At 39.7% G+C, this 11,900-nt stretch overlaps 1 protein-coding gene across 1 annotated transcript in view; it reads left to right on the forward strand.

The window, feature by feature from the left end:
* ZFAND1 (zinc finger AN1-type containing 1) overlaps window positions 1-7,679 on the forward strand; it is an 11,844-nt gene extending 4,165 nt beyond the window's left edge. The window contains exons 4-9 of the mRNA XM_009272392.2: window positions 1,120-1,159; window positions 1,520-1,647; window positions 1,733-1,824; window positions 2,701-2,825; window positions 6,871-7,026; window positions 7,174-7,679. Of these exons, the coding sequence (XP_009270667.1) occupies window positions 1,120-1,159; window positions 1,520-1,647; window positions 1,733-1,824; window positions 2,701-2,825; window positions 6,871-7,026; window positions 7,174-7,344 (712 nt within the window). The 3' untranslated portion in view covers window positions 7,345-7,679. The remainder of the gene's footprint in view (window positions 1-1,119; window positions 1,160-1,519; window positions 1,648-1,732; window positions 1,825-2,700; window positions 2,826-6,870; window positions 7,027-7,173) is intronic.
* The last annotated feature ends 4,221 nt before the right edge of the window (window positions 7,680-11,900 follow it).

An 11,900-nucleotide genomic window follows, 5' to 3' on the forward strand; every position in this document is an offset into this window, starting at 1 on the left:
CACAGCTCCTCCTAGTTTAGTATCATCGGCAAACTTACTTAATGTGCATTTGATTCCTGTATCCAGATCATTTATAAAAACATTAAAGAGCACTGGCCCTAAAATCGAGCCCTGGGGAACCCCACTGGTGACTGACCGCCAGCCTGATGTAACCCCACTTACTATAACCCTTTGAGCCTGACCTGTCAGCCAGTTGCTTACCCAACATGTTATGGTTTGTCTAACTGTGTGCTGGGCATTTTGTCCAAAAGGATATTGTGAGAGACAGTATCAAAAGCTTTGCTAAAATGCAAAAATAGCACATCTACTGGCTTCCCTAGGTCAGCTAGATGGGTGACCTTGTCATAAAAGGAAATCAAGTTGATTTTCCTGTAATATCTCAGTGTGGCAGTTGTGTAGACTGTGTGTTGTATAAAACATTCTGTGACTCAATTCAGATACATTTAGTTAAAAAATACTTGTTTCATTGAACTTGCCACATTTTTCCCGAGCAGCTATTGTGGAGCTTTGAAATCAGTGGGAATATCTCTAGAATACAGGTAGATTATTTTGGAAGGCATCTAGTTTAGACCCTGTTTTGTACTGATTTTTTGGGGGGAGAGGGAGGGTATTTTTTCTCATAGAAAAAAAAATTGAAGTTTCTTCCAAGGTTCTAATTGGAGCCTGCACTTTGATTTACACTTCAGATTAGCAGAGGGCAGCTGAGATAAGCTCAGATAAACTGAGGGCAGATTTCACTTTAACATGTTAGAAGCCTTCAAGGGATTTCTGCTGTTGTGGAAGGTGATTCAAAATCCATTAAAACAGACAAACTCCAGTTGCTTTGAGCTGAATTCTTAAGCATGCTAATGTTCTTATTCTCTTGAAATGGTTTGTTATCTTGGGGCATGAGTTCCAAGAGTTAAATGTTTTACCTACTTGGGAAGAATATGATCAATCCATTCAAGATGTGAAATGCATAGGTTAGAATAAATTTTGGAGAAGATTCATTATTTAATTGAAGTATTCCCATGATAAAACCTGTCAGATCACTCTTTAAACGCTTAAATGTTTTCACATGCAGTTTTCTTTTCCTGAAATGTTGATAATGGTGTGATATTTTCTTCTTTTGCCACAAAGCCTTCAGCACAGGAGCCGGGATGCTCATGGGTGTTCTGAGGTAATCTAATAATATATGACTACCTTAAAATGAAAATTCTGTGCAACTTAACTGTTTATTTTCAGATTAGGTATATACACATAGTATATAAGTATGAATTACTTAACTGAGAATGTGACAAGCTTAAAAAAATGAATCTAATCTTCTTCTGCCTGTCAGACGTAAATTGAGTTTGAGTAGGATGATGGTTCTTTTTGTAACTCTGAGCTAATCTTAACAAGGACAAAAGTAGGAGAGGATCACTGGACTAGTTTTGCCCATAGAATGGAGAGCTAGCAGAGTTCTTTTGGAAAGCTGGGGTGGTGACTTGTATCTGTAATATCTGTTTATTTACACAAATTATTTTGTACTAATGCCTAGGTGAATATAAGAAACAATTCTGTGAAACCAAATCAGCACAGATCTTACCCATGCTCATACAAGGACTGCAACGGAAAGGAGCTTTTGCCAGTTTTATGTCCCTACTGTGAAAAACATTTTTGTCTAAGGTGAGTGGAACAGAGCGTTTAAACATCAATACTTATTCATTAGCATATGGAAAAGGTAACAAAAGTTTTACACTGTTGTTTACAGACACCGGCATCAATCAGACCATGAATGTGAGAAGCTGGACACACCAAAACCTCGAATGGCTGCCACCCAGCAGCTAGTTAAACATATTATAGGCAAGTACAGTGGGATATATATTCTACAGTTTTCTTCAGAAGGCTGTTTGAGCTTGTGACCTCTGAGGGTTCAGGTTTGGCCAAATAAGCAGAAAGGATGGGGGTTCCTTGTTTAAATAGCCCTAAACTCACATGTCAGCATGTGATACTGTTCATCTAGACTGAGACAAGACAACAGTAGCATATGTCTATAAAGAGAATCTCTGAAGATTAAGATCTTTAAAGATCTTTTTAAAGATCTAAAGATCTTTAAAGATTTTTTTTAAAGATCTAAAGGGTTTCTTTCAGAATTATTGTCTTGTTCTCATTCTACAAGTACTACAATGTAATGAATTGTACCTAGCCATTATTATTTGCATATTAATTCAGGTGCAAATAATGCAGTTGTATTGTATTGGGTGCGCATGCCAATCTGCTGGGATTATACCTTCACAACCAAGATGGAAAAAAAATGTGAGTCTACAATGTAATGTTTTGCAGCTTTTAAACAAGCTCTAGGACAGGAAAGAGAATAAACAGCACTGCCTAACTGGACAGTGGGGTTATGTGTAGAAAGGAGGACCTGAAACTGTTGCCATATGAATGCTGTGATGGCCACAGGTGTAGAAACTTAGGAATTGATATCTATTTGGCTTTTGCAACCTGTGTTTACCTCGTGATAGTGTTCACCTGCTTTTCAGTGTAAAGGAGTTCTGCTAGAACTGTAACAATTCCAAATATTCTTGAATAGGAGGAGTACCTGATACCTCATGGCCTCGGGAGGACATGAAAGGGGTGGGAACCTTGGAGATATAATGAGGCCCAATAGGCTAATTCCAAGACATGTTCAGGAGGCAGTCTGAATCATCACACTAACAGGAATAATATTGTTCTCAGATTCTAAAAAAAATGAGGAAGCAAAAAGCAAAAAACGTAAAGGAGCAAAAAACAGTGAGACAGCAGCAAAAGTGGCATTAATGAAACTGAAAATGCACGCGTGCGGGGACAAGTCCTTGCCTCAGGTCAGTCATGTTTGTTTTCAATAATTGAATTCTCAAAGAAAATGGGAAATTTTCTAAATTTCTTGTTCTTCATCTAGTTCCTTCAGTTTGGATTTGGATTTAATTCTTCAAGCCCACAATCATTTATATATCTGTTCCAGCCTGGTACCCAAAAACAGTCTCGCTAGTCTTATGTCTGTTATAAGGTGTCTGTGTAGAGTTTGGAGCAGTCGGGTCAAATTCCTTTATTTTATAGCGGAAACGTATTTGCCTGCCATACAGCTGTCACCCAACACTGCGGGGACAGACAGGTAAAAACAGTCGCTAGTCTTATGTCTGTTATAAGGTGTCTGTGTAGAGTTTGGAGCAGTCGGGTCAAATTCCTTTATTTTATAGCGGAAACGTATTTGCCTGCCATACAGCTGTCACCCAACACTGCGGGGACAGACAGGTTCTTTTGGGCATCCTTGGCAGAATGGTGATGGCACTAAGTTGTTACAATTAAAGCTTTATTATTTTAACAGAATTTGATGATCAGCGTAGCATAGAATTTTATGATCAGAGTAGCACAGGATTTTTATAAGCAGAATCAGTGTAGCACAATTTTACAAGTAGTGTAGCACAAAATTTTATAGCACCTCCTAATCACCTCTGCAGATCAGGTCAAATCTTAATACTTGGCTTGCAGCTTGCAGTTCACAGTCATCATCTAGACTTGAAACAGGTAAAAGAATACGAGTCACTCAGTCCTCGGAGGAAGCAGATGACGCTGGAGGCATCCCTGGCCGCTGGGGGATCACGGGTTTTGCAGTCCAGCAGCAGTTCTGGTCCAAGACCCGCTTAGGGCTTGTGACTGCTTGATTTTATGGACAGTGGTCTGTGTGCTGCTAGGCTTCCCTGTTCTGTGACGGGGTCATCACCACCGGGTTGGCTGGGTGCCTGGGACCTTCAAGATGGGTAAGGAGGGGAGTAATCGGCCTGGCACCCAGGGAGCTTGAGGCTGATAGGGAGGGGGAGAAGTCGTCTGCCTGGTGTGCAGGACCTTCAGGGCCATCAGGAGAGGGAACTGATGCGTGACCAGCTCGGTCACAGAGAATGGCCGTTTGCCGTATAAAATGGTGTTAGTTATGCTAACCGTATTACCAGGGGCCAGGAGCAGGGGGTACCGGTCACGCATGGCAAACCCTTCTCAAAGGGATGCTTTTTATGCTGGGTACTGAGAGGCTTCTGAGAGAGACAGGACACAGCTTGCACAACTCTGTACCAGTCAGATTGAACCTGTCTTATACGAAACTGAGCTTTGTGTTCTGCAGAGCTCCATTCTTATTTCTGCTACTCAGATTTAATAGACATTTATTACATTTCTGGATGAGGTATGAAGGGCCTGAGGTCAGTTGTTCCTGCCTTTGGGTTGGAAAAGAGTTTTGACAGTTGCTTTATGTTTCTTTCAGCCTTTAATGTCTTTGATTCTTGAAGTATTTCACAGAGTCCTTATTGTTTTTTCACTACCGTGGCCAGTCAAACCTGGTGTTCAAGTCTTTTCCACATATCAGGATTATGCTGGGTTTAGAAACACCTTGATTTTTTCATCTAGGGTTTCACTTTAGATCTGTACTTACGTATCCTTTTAAAAGAACTGTATTTAAATTACTTTTCACCACATTGTTATGTTGGAGCACACCAAGTTTAGGCCTGTTATATTGATTTTATAATACTGAAAACATTCTATGTGATAGTCTTATTGTTAGGTCTTATCTTAGTAGAGTACATTTAATTATTGTTTTTAAAACAACTACAGCTATTCCATTACTGAGTCCTCTTACAAATTTCTTTTTTTATACTTCATCATGCTTAGAAATAAGGTAACTCTGCTTAGGCAGAAGTCATAATACAGAGACCTGCTTGTAGTATTCTTCACGGATAGTACCACTTCAATAAATATGTGCTGGAGGGAAAGTGATTAATTTCAAATACTGTGGAACATAATTTAAAAAATCCACCCTCAATATATATAAGAAAATTTTAAAAGTTGCTTCCTAATTCCAAAGCCAGTAAGCTCTAAAAAGTGTAGCACAAATTACTGTATGCTCATTTCTCTTACTATTCATTTTTTCATTTGGATATTAATTGTTTTATCATCTAGAATAGCGATAATTCTAACACTGATAAATTAAGCCTGTTAACCTTCAGCACCTCTCTATTTAAATTGCTTCCTAGACTCCTAGCTGCCTTCTGCCCAGCTTGTTCCAGTTTGATGACACATTTTTTGAATATGAAGTTTCTGGAATGCCTCTTAGGCACATAGTTCTCTCATCAATATAGAGAAGATTGACACATTTTTCTTGGAGGTGCACAGCAAAAGGACATGGGGCAGTGGGCACAAGCTGCAACATGTGAAATTCCAGTTAGATAATAGGAAGAAAAATCATAGTTAGGGTGGTCAGACTTTGGAACAAGCCAGTCTGAAAATTTGTGGAATCTACATCTTTGGGGTGTTCAAAACTTGATTGAATCTGACTTGGAGCAACCTGATCTACCTTTATAGTTAGGTCCAGCTTTAAAGTTCCCCTGCTTTGAGCATGGTTTTGGACCACGTGACACCAGAGATCCTTCCTGACCTTTCTTATTCTATGATCAAGAAAATCAGACTATCTTAAAAATATAATTTCTCTGGCCTCTTTGTTCAGATTAGTTTTCTGCAGATGATTGCTTCTTTTGGTGTCAAACCTGGTACGAGTTACCCCTCTTGAGACTGACCAGCTCAAAATAGGAGGGCCATACTGCAAAATAGTGTTAGTTACTGTGTCCCTGACTGATCGATATTTTCTTGGATATGGCACAGAAATTCCAGGAGGCATATCCTGTAGAATGACAGTAGAATGAGCTGTTTTGTGAATTCAGTTTCAGTGAACCGTGGGAGACTGTCTCATCATCCTTAGAACTGGGGGAGCAACTGTAGGAAGGTGCCGGGGCACTGATAGCAGTTGAGTGATGTTAGCGTGTGTCCACAATAGGACAGCTGTTGTGTTAGCTGTTTTACAAGTTGTGGTCATTCACATTTTAGCAAGATTCAGGTCCTGCTTCCCTTGCCCCTTTGTAATATTCCTGGATGTTAAAAGATTTTCTTGTGTGTGGAGAGCACTCAAGTTTTGAGGAAAATGCACAGGTTGAAATTCAGACTCAGTTTTATGAACATAGCTGGGGGAAGGGCAGTTCCATATTTTTCTAGGGAAGGCATAAATAAATCCTTTAAAAAGAAGACTTCTGTCTTGTTTGATAGTGTCTGGCTTGGACTCAGCAAGTGTGGTCTTAACTGATGAATACACCAGTCATGCTTGCTCTGTGTCTTCTGTTGAATGTCAAGAAGAAATAAACCTGAAGAAGGGATTGTCCCAATCCTGTTCAAAATCTCTCCCTCGTAGGTTACTCTTGAAATTTCTTAAACAAATGTTTCAGTCTAGTAGATACTGAAAGAGCATTTAGTACCTGAAACATTTGTTTAAGAAATTTCTAGTAGATACTGAAAGAGCATTTAGTACATGAAAGGAGGAAGAAGAGGATAAAGGATTAGCTGGCCATGACCGGAATGTTGGTTTGTGAAGCGGGCATTTCTAGTAGGGTGAATTGTTCTGTTTTAACCACCTTTGCATTCCAATTTGAGACATTTTACTGCTGCCAAAAGCCAGCACTGCTTATTTAAACTCACCTTTTTCTTCCCAGAGCAGTCGTTATTCTCTAGTAACCCCAGGGCAGACACCTTTTCATGTCTGTCTATATATAACAGTCTAGCTGTGGGACTCTGGCAAAAGACGTTCTCTCTACCTTTCTGTAAGTTACTGTCCGTCATATATGTGCCTACGGCTGGAGGGGATTGGACTTGACGATCTCAGTCATTTATATTCTGCAGTAAAATGGGGCTTTGGTCCTGATGGACTAGAACAAGTTTCAGTTGGTAATTTTTGGGTTGAAGTTTAAGTTTTTTACTGAAAAACTATTAGATGTGTATGACTGGAATTATGTGTTTCTTCTGTGAATAATTTTTTGTTTATTTGTCATGTTTTTCTAGACAGAAAGAATTTACTTTCAAGTATTTTTACCGAAGGGGAACAAAGAGAAAAGCAAGCCCATGTTCTTTTGCAGTAAGTGGAGTATTGGCAAAGTAGTAGATTTTGCAGCTTCCTTAGCAAGCCTTAAAAATGACAACAACAAATCAACATCCCAGGTAAATCAGTAATAATAACAAATATTTTCCAGGTTGTTGGGTTTTGATTTTGGTTTTTTTTTTACCCTTTTGTCCCTCCCCCACTCCACTTCTTGCATCTCAGATAGGCAAATCTTGATGTTAATTTCTGTGCTGTTTGTCTTACAGAAATTGAGATTATGCCATACTGCCTCTGGAGAAGCCTTGCCATTTGAGCACACATTGGAAACATGGCTATCTAATAAAGACTATCCATTGTACAATGGTGGAAATATAATTTTGGAGTATCTTGATAATGATGTTCTATTCATAGAAGATACAGAGTCGTACTTTAGTTAATCAGTAAATTATCACAAACAAAAAAAATCTTTGATTTTTTTAGAAGTGTGGTATTCAAACCAAGTCCAGTTTTCTTTTAAAATCACTGGTATGCCAGAATCTGTCCTCAGTTGTAAAGACACAGTTCCCATCAATTTCTCAATTGCTTGACTGACAAAGAACTATGTCCTGAAAGGAAAATTAGTTATTATAATAACTAATATTACAGATACTCACTTTCTAGAATAAATTCTTGCTTTATTTAGCTGTATAATGTCAATAATGTTTTCTTAAATTTTATATTTATTTTTGTGTAAATGATGGGAAAAGTATGTATTGAAATCAATAAATAATGAAAATCTAAACTTGCAGTGTGTCAGTTGTCTGAAGGAAAGAAACACATTACACTATTGCAGCATCTTTTCTACATCTACAAGAACAGATTTCATTGAGTTTGGAATCCGGCACCATCCATGCCCAAGGTCCACATTTCCTTCTCTCCTCCTAATAGCATAACGACGTTTAGAAGGAAAGCTTTCTGAAGCAAAAGTAAATTCCCACAGATGTCTGTCTTGTGTTTGTAAATCTCAGCATCATTGTGTGATTAGGTGGGGGATAAAAAGAGAACTTGAAATTATCCTTTTCTAATTCTTGTATAAAAGAGGAAGAAATGTGGTAAGAGAGGAAGAAATACAGTTCAACTAGAAGCACAGCATTCAACAGCTTGCAGTTTCATCCTGGCATTTCCGACCTTAGGTAAATCTCTATTGTTTCCTCTTCAGCAGTCTGTAAGATGGACTTACTAAGTTTTAAAGCGGTTGTTTACAGTGATTGTACATAAAGAACTTACACCTCTGGGTGCATAAGTATGACCTATAGAATTAATGGCTTTCTCAATTGTCAGTGTCTTGAAATTGTTTGGTGCTCATTAAGAAGATCGTTCAGAATATCAGTAGCTGTACTCCAGTTTTTTGGATCTCTTTCAGTGGATTTCAAAGCTGGATTGTAAATTCAAAGCAAACATGGCAAGGAAGAACCACAAGATTATTTTTATCACAGTTACAGCTGTTTTGAATTACTGAAACATAAAAACATGTAATGTTGCATACAAATATTAGGGCCAGCACTTTCCTAACCATAAGTTCTGATGTATAACCAAGATAGCCTTGCTTCATCTTTCTTGAACGGGCCTGTTACAACCTAAACTCATTCTGCAGTGGCTTTGAGCTTGTCTCTTATTTAAGCTAGAGGAGTAGAACCCTTTCAAGACTAATCCCTCCAATTTGCTTTCATCTGTTTACAATTATTCAGCCAGTGTTCTCCAACTGGGAGGAGCTGGAAAGGCAATCCTACAATGACAGGAAGGACATGTATGAATGGGTGTAAACAGAGCAGTGGAAAGCACAAGCCTAATCTCCATTTGCAAAGCTGTAGTGTGTTTCTACTGCTCCGTGGTGTTGTGCGGTGCGAGTGAACTACTGAGGCAAACCTATTCATCAGATACTAAATAGGCTAGCAAGATTTTCAGCTGCAGCATGTAAGGTGTGATCCACTGCTACTGAAATGACCTAATGGCTTGTGATTAGGGCGCAGTATTCAGACTGAGGGGGAGAAATCTGTCTCCCACAGCCTGACTCGCTGCCAGATCAGTGCGACTCACCTTTCAGCAAGTTTGAAAAGAGAAAAGCTACCTTTCTTTTTCAGACATGGGGCACTTGCTTTCAGGCAACTATCTTCACGTGCTGTTCTCACGCTCGCAAGGATGTTCCAGCTTGTACATGCACCGTGACTGAACATACTAGTAATGCCCAGAGATGTAACTGGGCCACAGGGAAACAGAATGTCTACATTGTTCAAAAATGTCAGTATGATGCATTTCATGGACATTGTCCTGCCACTGCAGGACATACATAGAAGTGGGGAGAAACTCTGTGGGGAGGGCAGGGGATGTAAGGCTAAGGAATATTGCTACTCCTGTGAGAAATGGAGTTTTGGTTCAGAGAGCTGACGTGAGGCAGAGAGGTGTAATCAGACCTGCAGGTGGAGGTGGACACCACACCACAGTCACCTGGGCATTCACAAATCTGGATTTGGTGTTTTGGCTCATCCAGTTACTGTGTTCACTAACTGAAAAAAAACTGTCGAGGTTTTTCTCTAGTACATGCTTGCCTAAAGGGAACCATTGTCCACTGGCTATAATGCTAGATTCTGGTTCATTTGTACCGGTTTGAACACAAATAGCCATGCATGACATACCCATTCTAGGCACAGCTGCAATAAAAAGAAAAAAATATCACAATGTAAGAGGGAGCCTGCCTAGCATCTTTTTCAAAGGTGCTCTCCATTGGCAGAACGGTAATAGGGTCCTGTTCAAGTGGCTGTAAAGTATCATGGTGTCGTGGTTTAACCCCAGTCGGCAACTAAGCACCACATGGCCGCTCACTCACACACACACCCCCCCCTGGTGGGATCGGGGAGAGAATCGGAAGAGCAAAAGTGAGAAAACTCGTGGGTTGAGATAAGAACAGTTTAATATTTGAAATAATAATATAATAATGATAATAAATTGTAATGGAGAGAGAGAAACTCAGAGGGAAAAAAAGAAAAAAAAACAGACAAGTGATGCAACTGCTCCCCACCCAACACCCAGTCAGTCCCTGAGCAGCGGTCACCGTCCCCTGGCCAACTCCCCCCCAGTTTATATACTGAGCATGATGTCATATGGCATATGACCCCTTTGGCCAGATTGGGTCAGCTGTCCTGGCTGTGCCCCCTCCCAGCTTCTCGCTGGCAGAGCATGGGAAGCTGAAAAGTCCTTGACTAGTGTAAGCACTGCTCAGCAACAACTAAAACATCGGTGTGTTATCAACATTATTCTCATCTTAAATCCAAAACACAGCACTGTACCAGCTACTAGGAGGAAAATTAACTCTATCCCAGCTGAAACCGGGACACATGGTTTTCGGTACTACCAAGTAGTATACCTTTATAACAACTTAGGAATATCTGTAGGACTATTAGATATTGATTGGACTTGCAAAAAACCCAAAACCATCTCAGTTAGCATGTCACTGTTAGTTGTTCTTATTTTGCTTTACAGTATTCTTTACTGTAGCTTTAACATGACTTAGGTATTGATTGATAAATTATTTTACCTGATGTGGTGTGGATGTCACAAAAAGGAGGGTGCTTCTGGTTTCCACGAAGGAAAGGGTCTTCAGTGGCTGAATATTTTGGAAATTGTTGTTTCCTGGCAGCAGGAAGTATATGTGCATTTCTCCACTTTCCCCCACCTATCTCTCCAGCTGTTTGTCATCTCCCTTTCCAGCGCAAAAGGAACAGTTCCCTTTTCCCTTGTTATTTCTTTTCCTCCCTTTCCTCCGCAATTCTCTATTCACCTTTCTTTGCATCTTAGGCTGTTGTGGTAAGGAATATGCAGTAAGAGGTCAACCATCATTGTGGGACAGGTGAGTCAGGGAAGAGCCCCAAACTGAAGTCACTCCCCCCGTTGTTGTTACTGAAGCAAGTGGAAAATGCTGCTACAGAACATACTTTTTTTTCAGCAGAAAATCCTCCTTTCCTTACCCCCCTCCTTCTGCCCCTGATTTTTCTGCCCTAGCAGTTGCAGGCAAAACAATTAAAATAACATTTGTTGTGGATAGAGAGAAGATAGACTAGGGATGCAGGAAGTAAATCTTTGGGGACATCTCAAAGGAAAGCAACCAGGAAGGTTGCTTTCATCAGTCGCCCGTTATTGCTAAAGGCCAGCAGCCTGTAAATGACAGTACAAATATGGCAAGTCACAGTTGGTAAGACTCCAAAAGTTTTCACATTCATTTTCATCTTCTTCCAAGAATGTGTCTGGGATTGTATGTAGAAACTCATTCCACTTAGTTTTCAGAAACTGAGAAGCAAAACCAAATTAAGCTAGTCTGACAGATAAATAATTGAAGAGAGGTGAAAACTCTGTCCCAATCATCGACTCCAGGAACAAAAGCAGAAACTTCCGAGAGCTTCAGTATCTTGCCTGGGCTAGAATTGCTCACATTTCAGCTGATTAGACTCTAGCATATCTTTACTTAGCCTATACAATTTTGTGTTTTTCTAAAGCTTGTTATCTTAGCACATTTTCATAGAGAAAGTTAAACAACTGGATCTGAAGAAAAAAACCCACACTTTGGAGGTGACATTTGACATTTGAAACCATTGTTAATTCTACAGGCAGGTGTTTAGAAGTTGCTGAACTGTTTCACTTCAAAGTTAATAAATAAAATGTTAAACTCACTTCTAGTAGATGCAAAGAAAATGTATGCAAAGTTACTTAACTGAGAAGAGGAATTTGTCAAAAGAAATATTTAATGATTTTATAATAAACAGTACTTTCAGCCGAACTATTAAAATAGGTGAATATCAAGCTTTTTGGTTGTTACATCTGTATAGTAATTTTAGAGAATCCACAAGGTCAAGGCTTTGCAAACAGCTCCTGGCCTTGTTCCAGTTCAAATACTGCTACAAAATTGCCTGGCATATATTTGTGCTTGTGGTGGGTTGACCATGGCTGGACGCCCGGTGCCCAC

Source organism: Aptenodytes forsteri, unplaced genomic scaffold, assembly GCF_000699145.1.
Source record: "Aptenodytes forsteri isolate BGI_AS27 unplaced genomic scaffold, ASM69914v1 Scaffold206, whole genome shotgun sequence".
Taxonomy (NCBI): Eukaryota; Metazoa; Chordata; class Aves; order Sphenisciformes; family Spheniscidae; genus Aptenodytes; species Aptenodytes forsteri.